This window comes from Bombus affinis, chromosome 8 (genome assembly GCF_024516045.1).
Source record: "Bombus affinis isolate iyBomAffi1 chromosome 8, iyBomAffi1.2, whole genome shotgun sequence".
Lineage (NCBI taxonomy): Eukaryota > Metazoa > Arthropoda > Insecta > Hymenoptera > Apidae > Bombus > Bombus affinis.
In genome coordinates, this window is record NC_066351.1 from 15,853,598 (window position 1) to 15,876,819 (window position 23,222).

The 23,222-nt window shown below is 44.5% G+C and overlaps 2 protein-coding genes across 9 annotated transcripts in view; one reads left to right on the forward strand and one right to left on the reverse strand.

The window, feature by feature from the left end:
• Positions 1 to 20,716, reverse strand: part of LOC126919732 (protein Skeletor, isoforms B/C) — a 53,601-nt gene extending 32,885 nt beyond the window's left edge. The window contains exons 1-2 of one of the 8 annotated variants that reach the window (XM_050729290.1): positions 20,616 to 20,716; positions 4,352 to 4,530 (exon numbers count right to left, since the gene is read on the reverse strand). In XM_050729290.1, the coding sequence (XP_050585247.1) occupies positions 4,352 to 4,418 (67 nt within the window). In that variant the 5' untranslated portion in view covers positions 4,419 to 4,530; positions 20,616 to 20,716. Of the gene's footprint in view, positions 1 to 4,351; positions 4,531 to 5,021; positions 5,547 to 7,203; positions 7,337 to 20,081; positions 20,193 to 20,615 lie in introns of those variants that run through there. The other 7 variants (XM_050729287.1, XM_050729286.1, XM_050729289.1 and 4 more) reach the window with 7 other exon arrangements.
• A 376-nt stretch (positions 20,717 to 21,092) lies between these two features.
• LOC126919768 (protein BCCIP homolog) lies at positions 21,093 to 23,158 on the forward strand. Its single transcript, XM_050729355.1, has 3 exons — positions 21,093 to 21,260; positions 22,094 to 22,348; positions 22,423 to 23,158. The coding sequence occupies exons 1-3, from the start codon at positions 21,150 to 21,152 to the stop codon at positions 22,960 to 22,962; spliced, it is 906 nt and encodes a 301-aa protein (XP_050585312.1). The 5' UTR covers positions 21,093 to 21,149; the 3' UTR covers positions 22,963 to 23,158.
• Positions 23,159 to 23,222: the final 64 nt, after the last annotated feature.

Consider the following 23,222-nt stretch of genomic DNA (forward strand, 5'->3'; position numbering starts at 1 on the left):
TGTGAGCGGCGAGCGCTGAAACGACGCCCCTCATACTACCGTCGAGTATCACGGAGGGGACGCCGTGGTTGAGCGCCGCGTCGAAACGACGCTCCCCACCCTGTCTGTGTGCACTCTGGTAGGAGCTACTTAAGTTTCAGGGTGCAGAGCGCTCCGCGGTTCACTCTCGTTCCGGCGATCGAGTGGAAAGCAGAGTGCATTTCTATTCTTTTTACTTTATCATCGGTCTATTATTTCGTAGCTTGTATCGCGTAATCACGCGACACATCGATATTCCGTCTTTTATCATCGATAAGCGTCAATTGTATCCGTAATGGAAGTAAAGCTCCTTCGTTTTCAAATGGTAAATAAACGAATGATAAATTTCATCCCCTAAATATCAAATCGAATTTAATCTCTTCCAATCATTTTTCCGTAGCATTTTCTAGTCATCGAGTATCGTTTAAAAATATTTCTCGAGCATATAATATTTCGTATGGAATAATAACTCGTCGAATCGAATGGAATCGTAGACGCGATACAATCTCGATCGAAGAAAAGGAATAAAGATCGTGCGTCCCTGATATGCATCGAACGCACACGAACGCGCCCGATTTTCCAGCGATATACATATATGCAGTACTTTTATGCATATGGGCGACTGGTCCGTAAACGCGCACGCGTACTACGAGTTTACATACTACACACGTGTTACTATAGATGTTACTACGGCGAGTACTCTGTAATCTGACACAGAGTACGGAGATTGAACCCGACTGAGCGGGACTCGTTGAACCGGAAGTAATCCCGCGGGGAAGCAAGAAAAAAAAAGGGAAAAAATTGCTCGATTACTTTTGCAACGAACGGCCGCGTAACCTCGCAATCGCAACGTCCGATGAATGCCTGTTCTCGTTCGCGATTTCCATCTCCGCGAGTCTTCGCGTTTGCTACGAACCGAACCGCGTTCCTTTAGACATCTCCCGACCTATTCTCCCTAATATGCGAGAGTACATTTGAATTTCGTTTTCCAGCGAATCGAAATAATACATATCGAACGTAGCACGATCGCAGTAGAGAAATAACGCATTGTCGTGACGAAAAAAACAAATTTCTAGAGGACGTAATTATACAGAAGCTGGGACATACGATATTTTTTATACGACATCGAGGCTTGCACGCGTGTCTACCGACTCGTCTTATTGCGAACTAAACCCCGTACGAGAAAAACGAAACGGAAGGAAGAAAAATGTGAGTAAAAGCGTGCTGGAAAAGTCGATGGATTACACGTGATACGCATCGCGTTACCACGCTCGTGACAAGTACGTCCGGTAATCTGTAAGCTTGTGGATTGGACACGATCGAGCCTGGCTGCTGACCCGGAAGTAATCCCTGACAAAGAAGGTAAAAAATGTTGCTCCGCTGGTTGTACGGTGGATGTTCGTAACCGTGCCACGAGGCATTACCGCTCCCTATATAGATGCTACACTCGAGGGACCTTATGGGTTATTTCAGATGGACGTACCACGAGGGTATTGTCCGATTCAAGATTCGTCGAGTACCGAACGAGCACTCGAACGGAGCTTTATTGGAAGCTACATGAGCGCGCCCTGTTCTATCTCCGCGTATGCCGACGTACCAGGTGTCCCGGAAATCGAGTATGTTTCTCAGACTTTTCGTGCTACGAGTAACGAGTTACGTTTGCGTAGCTAATTTCGTAAATGGAAGATCGTCGTGCACAGCGTTACGAAGAAATAATGTTCGATACTTGTGCAACGTACCTCGAGGCTTTGTACGTACACGCCGGCAGCTATCGTCGCTTTAGACATTGCGAAAGTATACGACATATTTATGGTACGCCTTATAAGTTCACGACGAAGAAAGGAAGCAAGCAGAGCCTTTGAGCGAAGGTAGTTGGTCGTTAACGAGAATTTTCAGGCAGAAATTCGAGAAAAATATTTCATTTCTAGAGCAAGTGGCTGCCTTTTAACGTTCAAACGAAATATTATTACGAAGATGCTTTTCATTATCGTGGAAAGCAATTTGCACGCGAAATATCTACCGTGTAAAATGCGGTTGTAAGACACGCGCGAGCCCACGAAGAGAGCGTCCGCGAATGAATATCCGATCGGATTCTAATCCCAAGGTAAAATTTTGTCGAGAGGGCACGATTGACCTTGGGACGCGTGAGAAGCCTTTCAAATTATCCGTAGGAAGTAGGTCAAACGTTAAACGTTCAACCGTGTGTGCCTGTACGCAAAGAAATAGAGCAAATATTGCGCTCTGTAATCAATTAACGATCCCAGTGCGAATCGATATACGGCTGCAAAACGATATATGTATATCCCTTTTATACCAGTTGAACGCAACTCATTAAACCAGCTTCCAGTTTATCTTGAAATCTCGCGTAATTTTTCTCACTGAATTTACGCTTCCTCCTCCGCTGAAATTATTTCCGTTATAGAGACCGAGCTCGAAGAGAGAGATAGAAAACAGAAGGGAAATAGAGAGGGAGAAAGAAAAGAATCAAACGAATAAGAGGGGAAAAGAAGGAAAAAGAAAACGTCTCTAATCCTCTTCTCCGTTTAATCCTTTTCCAGACGGCGGAACGAAGAAGGAAAAAGAATATCGTCCGGTGAGAGAAAACACGGTGAATTTCGAAAAGCGCCAACCGTCCCGCGTTTTTACCCCCACGAAAAATACTCCCTCGGACCGTGCATGGGGAAACGATAATCCAGATAAGCCGCTAAATGCTGGCAATTTGAGCGGCGGGATCTCCAGAAACAATACTCCGTACTTGAAACCGACTAATGCCAAGTAACAGAGACCCGCCTGTTCCTTATATACCGGGTGTCCTCCCTGGATCCTTCTCCTCGGTTCTGTTATTTACGATGTTCATCGTGATTCGTGGCGAGCACACGGAAATTACAGCACCGTTTCTCGCATCCTCGCAACAGCGTTACAAAAGTTTCCCGCGAATGAGACGATTCTTATAGAAGGTAATTGAATTTCAGAATCTATCGTACCTCGATTATTCGAGGTGCGAAATTAAATTCACATTTACGAGCAGGAATAAAGATAACGATACGTCGCTAAATAGAGAACCGAGAATGACAGCAGGAGAAGATAAAAACGGTCGAACAGAGAGGGAAGAAAAATGGAGTAACAAGGAAACGCGTGGGATAAAATAAGGAAGAGAGAAACAGAAACACGACGAGAGAAGGAATATCGAGGGAGATGAATACGAAAACAAGGAAGGATAGAAAGAGAGAAAGAGAGAGAGAGAGAGAGAGAAGAGCCAGTGATGCGGAGTGAAAGTCCTCGAGTAAAAACCAGGCCAGGGCTTCGTATCTCGACGCGAACACACCAGGTCCATTATGCAATTACGGCGACGCATTTGCTGCCGCCTTTCCACCATTGCCTCGGTCCTGCTGTGCCACGTCCTCGTTTTCCTTAGCAATTTACCTTCTAAATCGCTCAAAGTTTTGAAATTACCATAACCATCCTAGCGTCCGATAAGCGAACGTTACTCCCGTTGTTACAATTAACTTTAAGTCTTGTTTTAATCCTCGAGATTTTAATCGGCCAGCCTCCGTATCGCGATCGGTTGATCAACGACAATTTCACACGGGTTTTTCTATCGGCAATCGTCGATGATTTGTGGCGGGAACGCGAAACAGAGGCGGAGAAAGGTCGGCAGAAACGCTGGATCGACGGATGTTGGAAACATCGAAATGCTTTTTGAAATGAACAGAGCTCGGCTAGCGAAAGGCAAACGCGTCGTGATTCGTGTTTCGAATATCGTGGCTGCGGTATGAACACGTGTTACGTAGTCAGCCGTTCTAGTTGGTTGTATTTGTACCGGAAAAATGGCGAGCTCTTAAAGCGGTTACCAACGAAACTAAAATTTTCATCCTTATTATTATTATTATTATTATTAAACACAAATGCGTATAATAACATTCCGCGGAGATAGTATTTGTAAGAATAATCTAAACATTATCATAAGGGTATCTTGTCTAGGCCGTGCTTCAAAGATTCTTCGAGACACGAAGAATTAAGCTATCTTCGCTTTTAATTAATCGAGTGTACGCGTGGAATTTTTCTCTGATAATAAACCAGAGTCTTATGAACTAGAGGGTGGCCAATTTTCGTTAATTCCCCCTCTTATCTGCGAGCCTCTAAAATATAATTTTGACATTCTATGGACGCAAAATACAACGATCGAAGCAACGTACAACGATCGGCGAAGGAAGGATGTGTTTTTCGAAAATTGACAAGATTCGCGACAAGAGGATTCAACTACGCGACACAGACAGACAGACGCATGCACACAGAGGAAGAAATAGTAGTTTTATTAAGCAAAATGACTTACTAAAGTGTGACGCGGTGTAGGCGAACAAAAGCAGTCCGGAAATGAGTCGCAGTGACGTCGCATCCATTTTTCGGTTCCGGCTTCTGTTGGCCCGAGTCCTCTTCTCTCCCGCTTATCGCTCACGCGGATGATGGCACATGTATACACACACGAACCACACGCGCGCACTTACTTTTGATCTGGAAATTCGAAAGGAACACTGTGAAGCCTCTACTATCCTCGCGAGAGTTTTCTCGGCGGGGATTTTTTTTCTTTGCTCCCTCTCTCTCCCTCTTTCCTTCTCTTTTCTTCCTTTTTTCCGCGTGCTTCGAGCTGTCGCGGTCAGAAAATCTTTGTTTTTTTAGAACGGGCGGTGAGCACGCCGCTCGAAGATCCTTGAGAACCTTTCGCCGCGGGAACCATGAAACGACACTGTGTCTCGGACAAAGGCTTTAAGGAAGGAGCATTATGATCGCGTACTTACTCGTCGAGGATTATTTATGAACCTTGAATCGTTGAATCTAACCGCGCCAGGATACGTTAATAGAGAGAATGAAATTATTTTTTCGCGAAATTCGAAAGACAGTTGTTTGAAATTCGTTCGACGATTCCGAAGGAAAATAATCGATCGTCGTTTAAACGACGTTTCACGATCGAGATTCGGAATAACCGAGTTGAACGAGCAACTTACCAACGACAAAGAGGATAAAAGTGCTATCGAACATCGAGTGAAATGCCGCGTGCGAGTAATTGGGGAAAGAAACTAACCAAAACGAATTGTACCAACACTCGAATCGATCGGTCGGAAGAAGCTCGGTGAAAAAGTGAACGAGAGGCGACGGACTCCTGTAGAACGTGTTGACTATTGACCGAGACAACGTCGACTGAGCAGAAATTTGCCATCGGTCTGCCGGCACACCTTTCCCGTACCGGCTGGCGAGTTTGAAAAAAAACAGCCGTGCAGTCTACACGACCTCGAGAGAGTCCACGAAACGCGCCGGTACTTTCTATCAGCGGCCAACAAATATTTTCCTCCGAACGAGTCTACCGACTCCCGCCGTCCATTCTCTCTTTTTAACTCTTTCTGTTTTTCTCTTTGCCGTCGAATGGTTCGATAGAATAGCAACGAACTACGGATTTCACGTTGAATTTCTCGTTGTCGCAACAGCTGTAACGTCTCTCCTTAAGCGAGCAAATTGCGCTCTATGCACGGAGAACGTGATTACCGTACGATCGAAAGAAAATGCGCGAAACGTTGTACTCTTACTCTTACCTTAATTTCTATCGATCATATTAATACGTAGAAAGATACGTTGGACTGATGGAACAAACAAGAAGCCACGTAACCATACCGTGTAGAACTTTAATTTTCAGATCGTAGGAATTATTTGCAAGTAAATAAATGCGATAGTAAATAAATACGAATCGATCGGCAAGATTTCACTACACGAATGCGGCAAACGTAGCTTGGCGAAGCAAACAGGAGGAGAGAGTAAGATACGCGATGCGATGCGTCGAGCAATTAAAATGCCATCGGTGTGTTCGTGTCAGAGTTCATTCACACGTTGCATCTTTAATTACTCTGTTGGCCATCTAGCGAATACCAAAGGAGAGATGGACAGGAAGTAAGCTGCACACGTACTGGTACGCCAAGCTCGTACACCGTTGTTGTTCCAATGTGTACGCGATGTTTGGTTGCAACATTGCTCGGCAATGTTTTCGATAATTGCATTCCTTCGCAATCGCGCAGTACGAGCCGATGGAAAGTAGAAACGTATCGTGCTAGGTCAAGCCGAACGCGCCATCTTCCGCGAACGTTTAAACACGATCGCTGATGAAATTGTATCGTGACTTATTCTCCTACGGTTGTCGCCGCGATTCTACGTCGTAGAACGAATATTTGAAAACGTTTTCGAAAGGATATAGTTGCTGGAAAAAATGAAATCGCGCGATCCACGTTTTTGACGCTCTACGTTTTCCACGCTTTCACCGCGGCATTATTTTCCTAGCGATAGCTGATTATTATTATTAATGTATTTATCGTACAACGCACTATGCCGTTGTATACCACCGTGGCCGTAATCTCTTTGTACCGGACGAGAGCACACGAAAATCGACTGGCGTTTTCACATCGGACGAAGAAGCAAATTTCGTTCGGCGCACGATTCGCGGTCGAGTTGCTCGAAATGCAATACTCGCTATTTCACCGACGATTCACCGGATATTTTTCGATCTATCGATTCGAAAGGATCCGTCCTACATGTACGTTCGTGTACGACGATATATTAATATTATTCGACCGATTTCCATTTTATCTACGAATACTTTCAAAGTAATACGTCACTGGAAATACACTGCAACTTTCCCTTCCGCGTTAACAACCTCGCACTTTCGCGGTTTTGGCACTGAAGCCGAAATTCCAGCGCTTCTAATCGTTGCTCGTAGAAATCGGAAATCGCTGCAGCTTACCAAACAGCGTGCTTGTTATTCTTTACTATATCTTCGCAAAAAGCCAATACGCGCATACGACGAGCTTTGTTTTTTGAGACAAACGAACTGGCGTAGCAGCGGTGGCGCCTTGCGCTAGAAAATCCACGCAGAACCCGCCAGAATGGTTACGACGAGCAACTCGGAAAGTATCACCAGAGTCGAGACGAAGAGGCTCGACGAATCGTCACGGTGGAAACAGATTGCAAAACAGATTCACCAGCATCTCCCTCGCCGAATCCGTGACAACGAGATATCACGTCGGCGGAACAGCGGCGTGACAACGATACCGAGGGACGAACGATCGAATCGTCGGCGATTTAGCAAATATCTGAAAGCGCTCCGAGCGCGAACGTTCTGGTGCAGGTATCGCGAAAAGGGCTAACCTGTTCGGATACGCTGGGCGCAGCGCAGCGCGGCAGAGAGAGCAGGGAGAGCCCGCGCTAAGCTCACTCGCACCGGGTGCGTAGAGCGCGCGTTTTCGGACGTGGAAGGACTGACTGGGGTTACGCACGTAGCGTACACGGGTCCAGGACATGTATTGGCGGCCAGGGAGGCTCCACCTATCGCGTGCCAGAGTGGGAGGATACGGGGACGACCTCGAGCTTGCGCCCTCGGACGGACCTCCGTTCGAAGCACAACCCCTTCCTTGGCTTTTTCCCAACTTTCGAGCTTGCGGTGCACCCCCGCGCCATGCCACCCGAGTCCACCCCACCGCCGCCTTCCTCTCGGCCCTGCTAACCCCGCGGAACCTACCAGCCAACGTAGTCACCATTACCCACGCCGGTTCTGCGCCCAATCTCACCCCACCCTGGATACCTAAAGAGCTCTAGTCTAACACGGCTACGACCGCCGCTACCTATGGGACCAATACACTCGCGTCGACTTATCGATACCGATTCGGAGACGTTGTCGATCGTTATCGCGATCGGTTCCCTTCGATCTGCAGGATCGTAACGCGGGCAAACGGCGTAAAAGAGTCGCCATACCGCGAAGGGACGAGGCTTGCGCCGAAGAACGCGAGACGAGTGACCGATCGCGAGGAAGAGCGGAAGGTTGTTTCAGATGCTTTGGGACGAAATAAAAAGGACGAAAGCAAGGACGAAAGCCGAATGTTCGCTCGTTAGTGACGACGTAGTAGGAAATACCGTATAGTCGGTCCGTTGGCCGCTCGCACGTACTATCGGATCGCAACTGAGCTCGTATCTCGCACGATTTGGCAGACGTTGTAACTGTGACGAACGATGCCGCTATTACGTACGTCATAACGTTCCGAATATTCGACACCTACGTTCGTTTGGCGATAGGTTAAAGTTCGTTCGAAGGACTACGGATCGTCCTACGTGAAACCTACGCGCAACGCTTCCGTCAAGGTACGATAAAGGGCAAGTCAGAAATACCAGCTGCGAAATATCGACGCCATCGCTAGAGACAGACGTAGACGAAATTTAGACCAGCAGAAACGGACCGCAGGCACGCCGAGGATCTCGCCGCGGTATCAGGAAGAAAAGTCGGGCAGAAGGGGATGCGATTGCAGCCGCGGGTCGTGTCTTCTTGTAACGAACCGCGGTTAGATGGTTCGCTGTTCCACTGACACGTTGGAGTCGACTCGGCTCTCCTCGTCGTCTCGCTCCTCGATACGTATCGCACTTATACACCGATCCCTCTGTCCCACCCCCTCTTTCACCCGCTACCCTCGCCGGTGTTTTGTGTTCTTAGCCGGCTCACAGCCTTTAATGAATGTAATACGATTTCGTTGTCGCGGCAAAGAATTCGAAATCAGCTCAACGGCTTTATCTGTCTCCCCGACCGTGTTGGTTTGCTCGTGGAATGAAAATAGAGGAAGCGAGAGGGAAATTAAATAGAAGAGAAGGACGCGTGAATGGGCAAGGCGAAACAAAGTTGAGACAATGGCAGGGTAATAATTGCGATTCGTTTAAGGCAGTAACAAGGACTAATGATAGAAATATGAAATAAAGTAAATATGAAAAAAATAACGAGCGAGAGAATGGAGCGCGCTACGGTAGAAAATAGAATAAAAGCAGATTGGAACATAAATAAAGAGATAATCGACGTAAAGCAAAGTTGCCGAATGTTTCGAGCGAAGTTCATACACGTGCGACCGATAGCCTTTTCGATCGCTTCGAACTTATTCATCGGCAATTTTCCTTTTCAACCAAATTCTTCTATCTTTTTATCCCCTTCTTTTCTGTGCCGCCTCTGCCGAAATCCTGAATTTTCACTCTCGATGCCGGTGATTCTCGATCGGGAACAAGCGAAACGTTCGTTCAAAATTTGTCGATTCGCGATCAAACTAAAACAACGGTGAAAGGATTCGATCATTGCCTGAACTCGTTATTCGAGGCGTGCTTAAGTCGAGAAGTCTCGGTTTTTCTTTACGCTCGGATGACTCTGTGCAATATGCTCATCAGCTGGTAAATTACGAGTCGATCGAGCATCGACGATCGTCTACCGGTTAATTAAAAACGTTCCAGGATATAACAAGCGGATCGCTGTTTCGTCGTTTCGTTGTTGCAGTTCCGGCCATCTCCGACGATACGTTTTGCACGACCACACGGCACGCTATAACCAGCTTTCGCCGGTCGTTCGTGCGAGCTTTGAGCGTGTCCGTAACACTCCCGTGGTCGATGAAATCGTTGCTTTTAACGCGACTCTACGATCATTTTCGATCGCAACCATTTTTCCTCTTTTCCTTTCCCCCTTTTTTTTATCATCCCCCGAGGAATCGGTTACGATGTCCACTCGCGAACGTCGAGTTAATCAACGGTACTCTACGCGACAAACAGGACGTGGTGCGTAAAACTAATCGATTCTATTAATAATCAATTGGTTACAGCGAATTTAAATCTAGCATTTTGATCTTTTTTATCTATATCGCGGAAAAGTAAATTTTGTTTCTTAAGAAATTTAACTTGTTCATTTCCCTCGTCGATTAGATAAAGATCGATAATCACGATGCGTAACGGGGCGCATTTGACTGTTTGGGAAAACACAGCGAGACAATAACTTCGATCGAGCATTCCGTCGGACAGAAACGAATATCGAGTGGCCGCATCAGGGGAACGACGACGTTGACAGGTTCGTTAAAATCTAGCACGTCCCGTCTGCTTTCAATCGGCCGGGTCCGATTTAATTAAATATATATCGTTATCGAACAATGACAGGTAATAAGGGCGTAACGTAATTTCTAGAAGGACTCGTCGATGCGTATTTTCACGGCAACCGTCAAATATCATCCGAGTGGATCCACTTTGATTGACACCGAATCGAACGGTTTAATTTCATTTCGGAATATACACGCGGAAAAGGAGATCGGCCGCGTTTCGAAATCCCATCGTCGGATTAATTCGCTCCTAGATCGCATCCGATCGAACGATGCCTTAACGCGATTCTACGTACGTCCAGCGTCCAGGGAATTTGAAGTAAAATTGATACGAGGTAAACGGTACGAACGTGGAATTTTACGAGAGACTCGTCGCGAATCCAAAGGAAATACATACTTAAAAAGAAATACTCGAAATATGTAGAGGCGATTTCGTACGGAGAGACAGGCAAATGTAAGAAATTTGTCAGCGGCGAGAATGTTAAGATCTATCGATAAAGCGATCCCTCGGAGAGAGGGTAGCGATGGCTTTCGTTTCCCGCATTATTTCCAATTCGACTCACAGAAAGCGCGGCGCGTGATTTGCTCTTAGCGAGATCGAACCCGGCTCGCTCGTACGTCTTAGTCAGCTGTGTGCGCGAAACGCATTGGCAACGCGGAAATATGACGGTATTTCAATGAGAAATGTGCTGCCTCTTTCTAGACTCGCTAACTTGTACAGGGTGTTTCGAAATAAATGATCAACGTGGGCGGTTCACCGTGAAGGGAGAAAGATCAAAATGCAGCGATCTTTGGATCGTTGTGCAAAGATTAAAATCTTTTTTTCGAAACACACAACTCGCGAAAAACCATTGCGAATAGACCGCGAATGTTTATGCAAGATTTATACGACCGATTAAATAATTTATACGCATTTACACGGCATTTTGTACTTTTAAATTTCACGTAAACGTAAAAACATTCGCAGTCGATTTACAAACGGTAATTCCACTATTACGCGGAGCGAACGCGAGTACGCACCCTCGTACTATCAAAGTCGATTTTCTCGAAAACGATGGCTCACGCGTAAAACTTTCATCCGACACTCGTGGTTTATTTTTTCATGCATACAATCTATTACCGTACATCCTCTATGCCCGCGTTTCAACAGCTCGCCCATCCGATTCGTTCCTGCGACAGCTTTCAAAGCTCTCTCCTCTCTCTCTCTCTCTCTCTCTTCCTCTCTGCTCCTCCTCGACGCGAGTACCTGCCTACGTGAATGCGTACTTTCAAAAAGAGAAAGAGAGAGAGAGAGAGAGAGAGACTCAAAGTCCGAGTTTCCTGAAGCTTCACGCAGCGAAGCGTCCTTTTTGAGCTTTTGCACTTTGACTACTTGAATTCAGCGCGCGGCAAAAGGATGCAGCCACTGCGCTGGCTGAATCCGCTGCCAGGATGCTATCGGATATCTAGGATTTTGGAGGAGCGAGTCGAAATTACGAGCGCTTTTTGTTTCGACGTGTGTTTAACGGTTACGACCGTACTAATGAAAGCACGAACGTGGCTCGTGAACGTCGATGCTTCGAAGAAAAGATGTTTAGAATCGTTAGCAAATAGTTTCCGAATTTCCTAGCGGTATAAATGTATTTTATCAAATAATTTCATTCCGATACGAAGAAAAAACGGATTTACTACTTGCCAAGTTTTTCTCTTCCAATTAATCGCCTTTTCCTTTGCATTCGATCTTCAAACGTTTCGCGTTCCTCTGTATAATATCGTCATAATGGAATCGCGACAACTTTTGCGCGGGAAATTGTCGCAGGACCGATCGTGCGTCGATAAATAAGCAGCTTCTCGATTTCCACAACCGACCATGCAACGTTTCGTAAATTCGTTCCCGTCAAGGGGAAATCGCATCATCGTCTCGCCGTTGTCTGTATCGGTTCCGAAGAAACATAATAACGCATCTACTCCCTATTTTTCCTCCTTTCTTCTCGTTCTAAACTCGTTTGCGTGACTTTGCTTCGTTGCGAGAGAGGAGGCAAGCTCGTTCGTGCGACGTAAGAAAGGACGAAGCTGAATTTCAAATTACTCGCTCGAGCCCCGTCGAAGAACTCGTGGCGAGACTAGAACGTTTTCCCGGTTAACGCAAACGACTTAAAACTTTAGGAACGACAATGTCGCGCGACGAATCGTCCACGACTTTTGATAGTTCTACGCGAACAGCAACGCGCGAATCGACGCTACTCGAAAGTTCCTCGACATTTCTCCACGAGAGATAGAAAAAAAATAATTTCATCAGCCATGGTTTTCCAAGCTTGCGACAGCCAATGTATGGAAATGAAGAGGAAAGGTGGGAAAATTCACGGCGGTAAGATAAACTGGCGAAAGTCGTTGTCTCGAAGAGCGGAGGTCGCGATAACGGAACGATAGGGATGAAAATCGAAGGACACGCGGTACGACGCCGCGTCGCCGACAAATTCACCACGGGCTTTCGGCCACTCACGCGCGAATATATCACGGTATCGAGGCCCGTTTCCAGGCGTACGAGGCATAAATAGCGCGGCGCCTATGGAAAATAAAATTCTATCTCTTCGATTCACGCGTCATCGTCCACCCCTCTCCGAACCGACGACGGGGAGTTCTTTTCCCGATCGAGAATCCGTAAAACCAGCCTGGTTTCGTGGACGACGATACGGCCGCGCGTCCTTGGGGGTAAGTCGAGCGATACTCCGATAAAACCGAGCCGATTCAGGATGAACGAGAAGAAGGGAAAGAAGAGAAAGAAGAAGAGATAATGGGGCCACGTGGAAGGTGTCGCCAGCCAAGGCAGGGAGGTTGAACGAGATCAGGTGTAAGAGAGACACAATTAAAAAAAGCTCGAGCCACGCTTTTGTCCGTAGCCAGCCGGCACACGAGCTCTCGCGTTTCTCGCGCGCACGTCGCTTCCTCGAAAAGCTCTCTCTGTCGCCCATCGTCGCACACACGCAACCACGTACCATCCCTTGGCTGGCTTCCATCCCTCCATCGGTCTACCGTCCCTTCTTCGACCTTTGTCTTATTTACTTCTGCCTCGGTCCTTTTTTCCTCTCGCACCCTTCGATCGCGTCGACGACCACCGCCAAACCTCGCGTATACGTATATCTGGAGTTTCGCCGCGCGATTTCCGAACCGCTCGCGCGAAAGAACGATTCGAAAATGATATTTTACTTCGTTTTTCATTCTTTGTTTCTTCTTTTTTTCTCTCACTCGTTGCGGGAGGAAATGAGGCGTCTTTTATGTCGCTGAAGCTCTATGGAGACGCGAAATCGGTCGCGATCCGCACCGAGAAGGGCGCCTTTCTTTCGAAGGCTGGCGACTATATCGCTTACGGTACGATGAAAATTTAACGGATGAACGAAGAGTTTGGAAAATGAAGCGCGCGAGTAGCGAATGAAGATTCGTTACTGCTTTAAATTATTCGAGCAATAAGTAACGAAACGCTTGAAACGAAGTTGTCGAAGGGTTTCTTTGTACACAAAGGAGCTGAAACTCGATACCCGCATTCCTTTCCCGAGTTCCTTTCCGGAGTTACGCTCCGAGTCCGCCGAGGCCGTGCATCATGTTGGAAGTTTAATATCTTCCCTTCGCAAACAACGTTTGAAGCTCGCCGCGTGCCACGTGACCACTGTATTTGTGTAACAGACCGTAGACAATGTAACTGACCAAATATTTTATCTCGTCGAAAACGAAAGTAAAGTACAGGCTCTTTCGAATCTTCGATGGTCCCCGTAAAACATGCAAATTTTCTTCAAAGAAGATTCTTTTTCCAAGAGATCGCTGTCTCGTATGCATGCGTCTCTCTGCATATGCGCGTGTAGACGCTATTTTCTCTTAATTAAAACAAGAAACGATCTTTAAACGTGGAAATACTCGTGCGGCAATTTTCGTATTATCCAAATATTTTTCCGCAATTTTTCGTTATCCCCATTACGGCCGATTCCCGTCGATTCTATTCGTTGGCCTTAATTGCGAGTCATTAATTATATCGGTAAACGCGAATTCGTACATACGTAGGACACGCAAACGGAACATGTACGTACGAAGGACGAGCGGAAGAGACGACGGTCAGCATTAAACAGATAATTAAATGGAAGACAATGGGCATTCCAATCAAAATTCAAGGCAGACAGCATTGTGCCACGGCCTTGTATGCCGTTCCCTTTTCTTTTCTCTCAGTTTATCATAAATGAGCGCGTTCTTCTCGCAATTAAGATGTCCGGACAATTTTGCAAAACCAGGGACTCGTTCGAACGAAGCCCTGTTATTAAAAATAAGAAATAAAATAAAATAAAAGTAAGTACGATAGATGCACGATAGAAACGAATTCCTTTTAATTATCGTACGTCTCTTTTCATAGTCGTTCTCTCTTTATTTGAAAAAAAAATTTATCGTCGCGTTATGCTAATTGACATGGTTTAAAACGATCTCCGTTAGGTATTTATTACGGATTTGTCTTATCGTTAGAAAATAATTCGAGCCGAGCCGGTCGGGTAATTGCTGGAGCCGCGGGCGAGAACTAAAGCTAACAAGCTATCGGGAGAAGCAGAAGGATTTAAATGTACCGCGGAAATTGAAACCTCGTGACATCCTGTCGTAATGAGAGAACAATGTCTGGAGAAACAAAGACGAGTAACAATTGCCACGGTGTCTATCTCTCTGCGAGAATTATACTCCGTCAACTGTTGGCCAGAAAATGAAGTCACGTCGGTATCGAATAGCGTCGATCGAATTTTCCAATAAATTCCGAATGTTCCGACCGTTGCCTTGCGCATCAAGAAACACAATTATCCGTGTTCGATCGTTGCCGCGATAAAATCTACTTTTCTAAAGATATATTCCCCTAATTGTCACTCGTCAAACATTCGAGATAGCGTGCGCCATATGATTCGATCGCAGCCAGAGGCAAAACGCACCCCCGTCTAACGTTAGAGGGAGCGATACGAAATCGATCGTCGATTTAAATCCGCCTACTTTGATCGCCAAGCTTTATACCTTCGTTCGTTCTATCTCGAATCTATGTAAAATTTTGTGGAAAATTTCCGAAAAGCTGAAAATCCAAATCTATCTTTCTAGGAAAATGAAAATTCCTCGGCGAGCGGCTTCGAAACGTCGAATATTACGAACTTACGAAGAAGCGAAAGAAATATATAGAAATATATAGATAACGATGATAGAGAGGCGAGAATCGTTCGGTTATTTATCGTCGCATCAACGTCCGAAGTGAAAAGATCGCTGTGGCTAATTAATTATCCGAACGGCAAGGTAATTCTCAGTACTTGGTCGGCCCATTAATGCAAGCATGCAGTTCGAAGGGTCGTAACTGCTCGCCTAGTTACATAAGTAGGTGCAAGGCAGGAGGCAGCAGGCTGGAGGCGAGATCGTAGGTTTATTGATTCGGTTTTCTCTCGCGGTAGAGTTTTTTCCCTCTCCCACCCCTAGATCCACCCAGTCCTTATCCTACCCGTTGCTTTCTGTTGCACTCCCACCCAAGCATCACGACGTTGGAAGTAGGACGCAACCTTCAGGGGCTCTTTCCTTTCTCGTACGACCCTGGCTGACCCAAAACGCTATCAAATTAGTTCCGGTGTATCGGCAATGGTCCTGCTATACTCTTTCGTCGTCGTTCGAACACGACCATCGACGCTCCTCGGTTGTCGGAATAATCCTAACGATCGACTTTGTCCAAAAAGTAACCTTGTCTTTCCGTCTTGTTAACGGTTAGCTAGGAAGCTTGTTCTCTCTCTCTCTCTCTCTTTCTCTGTTTCGTTCCTTTTCCTATGAGCGAACATTTGGAAGGAATTCTTCCTTCGACGATACGCAAAGAAACATATAGAATAGGCTGAGCGAACGAGAGAACTTTAATAAGCGATCACGGATATTTTTATCGTTCGACGATATTCACATAGCAAATTTAATAGCCCTATTATCCTGACGATACAATGGCATTATACAGCTCGAGCCTTCCTCGCATAACAATCCAACGTTATAAGGAAGATTTCTCTTTCGGAACATTGCCGTAATACGACGCCTTACTTCCATTCACCGTGCAGCCTATTCTGTCTTGCGAGCGAGTTATTAGACCCGGTCGTTCCATTTCGAGAACAGTTTGATTAACGATTTTCGTCGCAGCTCCGATATAACGACCAACGATCGTGCAACACGATGCCGTCGTAATTTTCATCGTAAATATCACCGTGGCTCTCTTCTCTTCTATTCACTTCTATTCTTCTTTTCTTATCGCACCCGGAAATACATTCGAAACGTTCGTGTTTACTCTTCGTACTCGCGCTCACTGGCAACGCTTCATGAATAATAATGCACCGAGTCGACTTAAATTCGAACGCCGGTCGAACCGACTGCCAACCGTGCAACCGGAAACGACGTTTAAGCCGCGAGGGTGAAACCGGAAAAACCGGACCGGAGCAGATAAAGATCCTGCTACGTCACCACGCCAACCAACGTAACATAATATTAGCAATCCGCCGCGAAAGCTTTAGAAACCGGATAAAGGAGAACTCTAACATACGATTAATCATCCGCTATCCTCTTCTACACGCTATATTCTTCGTTATTCTTTTCGCGAATGAGCAATTTAAGAAACAAAAGGACAACCGTCCTTATCCACCGCAGATAGACGATTATTCCGGATGACTTCAAATGGCTGCGCCGAATTGTTACTCGAATAATCAGCGCCACGACGAATAAACAAACTTTCCACGACGGTGTAAGTGAATAATATCGCTAAGTAGTTGACAGCGAGATTCAGAGAAGAGTTGCGCGATATTCGAGACGCAGCATCTTTCATTTCCCGTTGAATCCTAAGAATCTTAGTTACTCTAAGAAGCTTTTATCATGCGAATCTTCCCTATAGGGAGTACAGAAGCGTAACTGAAGGTATTTTGGTTGGCTCGATATTCCCAATGATATGGTGCGCGTGTTCAAAGTCAAAGATACTCTTTGCTTTGGCCGCTTTGCTTTCTTCGAGATCGTCCAAATTGAAACGGCGTAGAAATAGAATAAAATTAAAAGAAGTTGCCAGAGATTTGGAAATGAAACAGGAAAGTACGGAATCACCGAATCGTAATCATCGTCCGAATCTTTGAACAGTTCGAAACGACCGAATTTGGAAAGAGAACCATCGCGATTGTTCCGCGAGGAAGACGTAGCGATTCGATGCTTGTTAGGCTGGCTTCTTAACCACTTGGCTTCGGCCAAGGATCAGAAACGAGGATGATAAATCTCTGGCGATTCAAGCAACCCGAGGCAACGATGGGAAATCGAATTTATACGTATCCCCTCGACGGACAACTTGTTCCAATGGCAGAAAAATTCCGCTCGATAGAAGAAAAAAGCTTGACCCAGGCGCGTCCGATATTCCGACGTTTTCTGAACTTTCGACGCGCTGCAATGTAATCAGCTTCGAGCATTCTTGCCATCGAAAGGGGAAGAAGAGGAGCAGGAAGAAGCGTCGACGTCGGGAGTACGTCGAGCCAAGATACGATGTTAATGTCCACCTACGTTGCCGTTTCGAAAGGTCAAGCAGGAAAGGACCTCAAACGCTTTGACGTAGCGTCGACCAAAGTTGATTAACCCAGCCTCATTTTCTGCAAATTTACGTCGCGCGTTACGTAAAACGTGGTTCGATCGTGAACCGACGCGATTTCTTTTTCAATTCGGAATTCGAGTTCGCGTTACTGCCAACGTAGAATCAGGGAAATAATTTGGCCGACCGAAAATTATTGTCGTAGATGGTTCTCGAAAAAATGGAGGGGAAAAATATAGGAACAGATCGATAAATAGAACGATATACAGTATGTGAGAACGATACCTGACGCAACGGCCTCTTTAAAGTCTCCTTTGCAGTCTGCGAAAGACGCGCGACCCTTAAATTGCATTTGAATAAAGCAATTTGTGCACGCAGCGTAATTCAATTCGGCCTTCTTGCTAGTTTTCGCTACGCGAAAGCACCGATAAATCAACCAGTTGCTCCGCGCATCGAGCCGAGCACACCCCTGCGATATAACCATATGGCTTAATTTCGTTCGTTTCGCTCTGTAATTCCCACCACCGGCGAAAAAAGAGGAACGCCTTGTGTCCGAATCGCACCAACTACTCCATACGTTTAACAAGCGCGATCACTTTGTTCCCGATGCCGATATGCGATCGTTTCTATTCGTTCGATAATAATTATCATTATCGTCGTATTGCGAGCGACGCGACAAACGTTTCAACGAATAAAAGCACGATCTACGTGTGTACGACGTATCGTGCTGAAATATACATGTTTAAACGAAAACATCCAGAATTGCGTCGTACAGACTGGCGCGACAAACAGCGCGATAGTATGGAACGGTCTAGGGCAACGCGAAATTCCAAATCGCATAAAATCAATAAACGATTACGGTAGGACTCCGTATAGCGCGGTACTCGTACAACTCGATTTCGAAAATAATTTGCAAAATAGCGAAAGCGAAATAGGGAAATTACGCTGAAGGAAACATTTGACGGTACGTACGTATTTACCGCGTAATAAGGATCCTACCGTGACTCTTACGGATCCCCTGGTGCTTTCCAAATTCGCCGATTAATACCGCGTCTTTGAAATTTCCACTGAAATGGACGCTCGTCTCGTAACAAACGTTCGAACAAGGACAAAGTTGGATAGACGCGTCACCTCGAAGGCCGTCTAGAAGAAAACGGCGAGGAGAAATCAATAAACCAAATCCCCCGAAGCTAACGAGGTCCAAAATTATAACATCATCCATGGTCTGTGCCTGTTAACCGTGAAACGCGCTCGCTTTCTCTTGTGTCCGCGATCAAACGAGCCACGGTGGTTATCAGTAGTAGGCTATCGAATTAGAGAACAGGGAAGGGACGGCGCAATTAATCGGCAATCGCGTTCGATCGCCTCCGTTCAACGGGATCTCGCGTCCGCATCGCGCGTATACCTGGAACAGTTCACTTTCGATACGGTCTTTCTATCGTCTCGTATCTCATCGTGTAACGTCACGATGAAACGATTCGACGAGCGACTGGATCGACGAGGAAAATGTAAAGAAACGACGTGGTTTCCGGCAGTCGAGAAACTTCCGTTGGGACGCATCTCGCCAGAGGAAGCATAGGATAAAAACGAAACGCACAGGTGGTACAGATCAAGGCAGGTGAGACAGCTATATGCTATGGAACAGCGCTAAAGAAAAGACACCGAGCAGCCAAAAAATGAAAAACATTGCAGTCGTGTACACGTATGTATGTATATATAGAGAGTGGCTCGGTGGCCAGGAGTAGCTCAATTTCAGCTTGTTAAATAGTTTCAACGAGACTTACGAGAGAAGGAAAGGCTGACGTTTTCTGCGGATATTACCGTTATTTACCGCCTTTAAAACCTATAGCTTACGTTAAACATAATCGCGAAAAGATTACCCGAAACATATGTTGTTGTTCCGAGATGCGATCAATTATTCGAAGCAAATTTTTAGTCGCGTATATCGAAATATGGTTCGTACGAGATCAATTATTAAATTACTCGTTCTTTCTTATGCGTCTTTTTTTACGAAAAGCCAGCTAATCCATGTTATATTCGTTATTTAAAAAAAAAAAAAGATGCTATTTCGTTACGAATAAAAATCAATAGAAAACATAAAAGGAAACATTAGACGTTAAGATGGAGTATAAGACACAAGGTTCGTAGTTCCTTCGGGTCGCGTAAAAGTTCGCTGAAACTATTTACTTCCGGTTACGTAGCTGATAATCGAACTAATCCTTAATGCATCGGGAGCATTGTGTACATCGATACACGATATATACACGTTGTATGCGTATCACGAGGTACAATCGCGAAGGGGGGATGTACATGGTACACTGTTCGAGAACATCTATTCAGCCGAACATCTATAAAAACACCAGATAAAGAGAAAGAAACAGAGATAGATATATAGAAATACAGGTACTAGAAGAGAGAAAGAGAGACAGCCATCTCACCGCCCGCCACAGCTCAAAGCACTCACGAAATATTCACGGGGGAGCACGACAAAAGAGGGCCACCGTCGGCTCTGCTTTTTGCGCGAATATTTTACTCTATAACTCGGGGATATACGTTATAAGGCTACGTGTTTTTATAACCTAAAAAAGCGATCGCACTGCTCCGTATTGTTCGATGTGATGTACCCGGACCGGTGAACGACGTGGTGCCACCTGACAGACTCCGGGAAATTTGAGAAAACAGGATTTCCTTCGGCCCATGCGCGAGAACTTTAATCGAATTTTGGCTTGCAGTGCCGACAACGGACGCGTCTTCGCCTCACTGCACACGAGTATGCGATTCGAAGTTCAAATTTTTCCCTCCCGTTATATCGAAACCTATCGAACGAATACCGAATCCAAGGTAACTTTCTCAAGTAGCATTACGCGCATTATCCTTTCTAATGATTACATTTCGGGGTAACGAGTAGCTAAATAGCAAAGCTTTTATTTAAAAAAACAGTTCGCTTGCGCGGTACGTTTCAAGCGCATGACGAATGACGACACTTTCCACAGCGGTGGATACGAAATTTACGACCTTCGGTATAGTCACCAAACACATCCTTTTGCTTCTTGTTTGTTAACTTAATTCGTGTCTTTTTGCCATAAATAACATGGTTCGTCAAATTCACTTACCTTCTTTCTCGCCTCGAAGACATTTCCTTTTTTGTGCAAAAGAGTCTTGTAAAATTAACACTACACTGCGTACAACACACTCGCGCGCTAAATGAGCTGTGACTGATCACCGGAGCCGCGCGATGACAAAAGCATGTATTTGGCGACATCTGTCGACGAATGTTTGAAGTAATTGAAATTTGAACTAATTAAAACTTAAATGCGATATAATTATTTTATGCGATTAATATCGTAATGTTATCGTTCATCTTTCTTGCTAGATAGTAAACAAATATTTTTACTGTTTTATAGTTGAAATAATTGTATATACACCCATTATGTAAAAATCGAATACCTAACTTGTATTTGTTAAAAAATAAAAAGGAATATTTATGGTTGTTTCTTTATTAAAAAATATAAATACTAATATCGTACGTGAACGAATAATTATCGATCTTGGCATTCTTGAAAATTAAAAACAATTGCGTTGATACTACGATATATATATCACGTGGTGCCCAGCAGAACGGCAGAACCGCTCCTTAGTCCGTGACAATGGCTGCTCCAACCAAAAAACGTGACCAGCGAGTTTTCCCACTTTCCAAAGACGATGATCAAAGTTCGTCAAGTAGTGAGCATGACGAGAAGGAACCATTGGAAGAGGAGGTAAGGAATTTGAGTGAAAAAAATCAGTATAAAATGTGATTAGTCGGTCTTAACCCTACTTTCGAGCACGCGGTCGTTGGTTCGCATTTATTTGAAAGCTGTCTTTGAGACAATTGACATTCATCGAAAATAAAACATAATAATTAAGTACGCGTATAATCTTTAGCAATAATGAAAATCATTCCGATAACTGTCATAACCAATAAAGTGCATTCCATGGGACCATTGTTAAGCAAATACAGTGTTGTAAGTTGTTAACCCCTTGTCTTACGATTTATGTTCCAATAACGCGTGTCATAAGCAACGACATGATCGGTCTCGTGTCAAGCCATTTGACAGTTTGGCCGAGCGCTCAAACTTGTGCAAATCGCACGCCTCTATTGATATATAAATGCATGTGTAAGGTATAACTAATTCTATTTGCAAGATGGTTGATAAATTATTGCTACCAATTGAACATCGAACAAAAAAGATTTATTATCTCGAGATAAATAATAAATCAATAACATCGACGTACCATGTCTCTCACGCGTCTTGTTGATGTTTGGCCCTATCGACATACCACGTCCCTCACACGTGTTGTTTATGTTCGGCTCGATCGACGCACGACATCTCTAACACGACCTCGCAGGTTAAGGGGTTAATGACAAAGACATCTTTAATTTGTGATAAAAATTGCTTATAATCAGAGAAAATGTGAATTTATTTCGAATTGTATTCTGTAATTAAGTTAAGTATATTTTTTAAATTTCATATTTCACAATTAATATGTCATAATACAAAATATTAAATATAAATAAACGTTAAAGTATAAAATTCTTTTTTATATTTAGGGAATGGAAATTCAAGTAGACTTTGAAGGAAGATATCCAGTGGATCCGGATTATCATGGCATTAAGACCTTATTACAACAATTGTTTTTGAAAGCTCACGTTGATTTAGGTGGTCTGGCAGATTTAATAATCCGTGAAAACTACGTAGGTTCGGTTGTCAAGCAATCGGCGGATTTAGAGGGATCGGACGACGAAGATACCGATGTCAACGACGTGTTTGGTATTACTACAGTAATTAATTTATCTTCTAAACAGGTAAATATATTGTATATAATGTCATTTAATTAGTACAAAAGTCATTCAGTGATGCGCAAGTCTGTTTATTTCAGAGTTATCCTTGTATACAACAACTCAGAGAATTACTGACGCAAATGACAAAGGAACATGCAGCGGACACAATAAATGCTATGATAAGAAAGCTTCTTGAAGACGATACGGAAGTATTAGGTTTATTGATCAACGAAAGATTTGTTAATATTCCAGCACAGATATCCGTGCCACTTTTGGAAAATTTAATGTCCGACATAAAAAAGGCAAATAACAAGAAGATGTCCTTCAATTTTTCATATTATATATTAATCTGTAAAGTCTATAGAACAAAAAGACCGGATCTAGTTAAAAGACCAAAAAGTAAAAAGAAGGATAATACGTGTGAAGAGTTTATTATATGGAGCAATCCGGAGGAAGAAATTTTTGCGCAGGAAGCAGCAATAAGTTTTGAATTTTCGGTCGAGAAAGAATCAGACAGTGCTGTATCTGGAACATGGACTGAGTCTGACGATGAAATGACACCTTACAGGAGAGTGCTTCTCTTTGAAGCTTCCAAATTACAATCAATTATCGACAGAATAAAAACTGAAATACCTTAATCAATTTGAAGGACTAACGTTAATTCATCTCATATTCCTAAGAAAAAGAAAGACCAAGCACCTTCCTTTTGCGTACCAAAGGAAGGTATGCGCTTTCGAAAGTTGGTTTCTTTGACAATCTATTGTACAATGAACTACTATGTTTTACATGTAATCAGCTTTTTATAATACACCTTTTCGTACTGCTTACTGCAAACTGTCTCCTGTCACTTGCCCTGTAACCATCTGTTACTCATTTTCTTTATACCTAAAAGTACATG

Bases quoted from the DNA above. Each gene is read 5' to 3' on its own strand.
- LOC126919768 (XM_050729355.1), top strand. From the start codon at position 21,150: ATGGCTGCTCCAACCAAAAAACGTGACCAGCGAGTTTTCCCACTTTCC. The intron at 21,261-22,093 runs GTAAGGAATTTG...TTTTATATTTAG, and splicing joins AGGAACCATTGGAAGAGGAG to GGAATGGAAATTCAAGTAGA. The intron at 22,349-22,422 runs GTAAATATATTG...TGTTTATTTCAG, and splicing joins TTAATTTATCTTCTAAACAG to AGTTATCCTTGTATACAACA.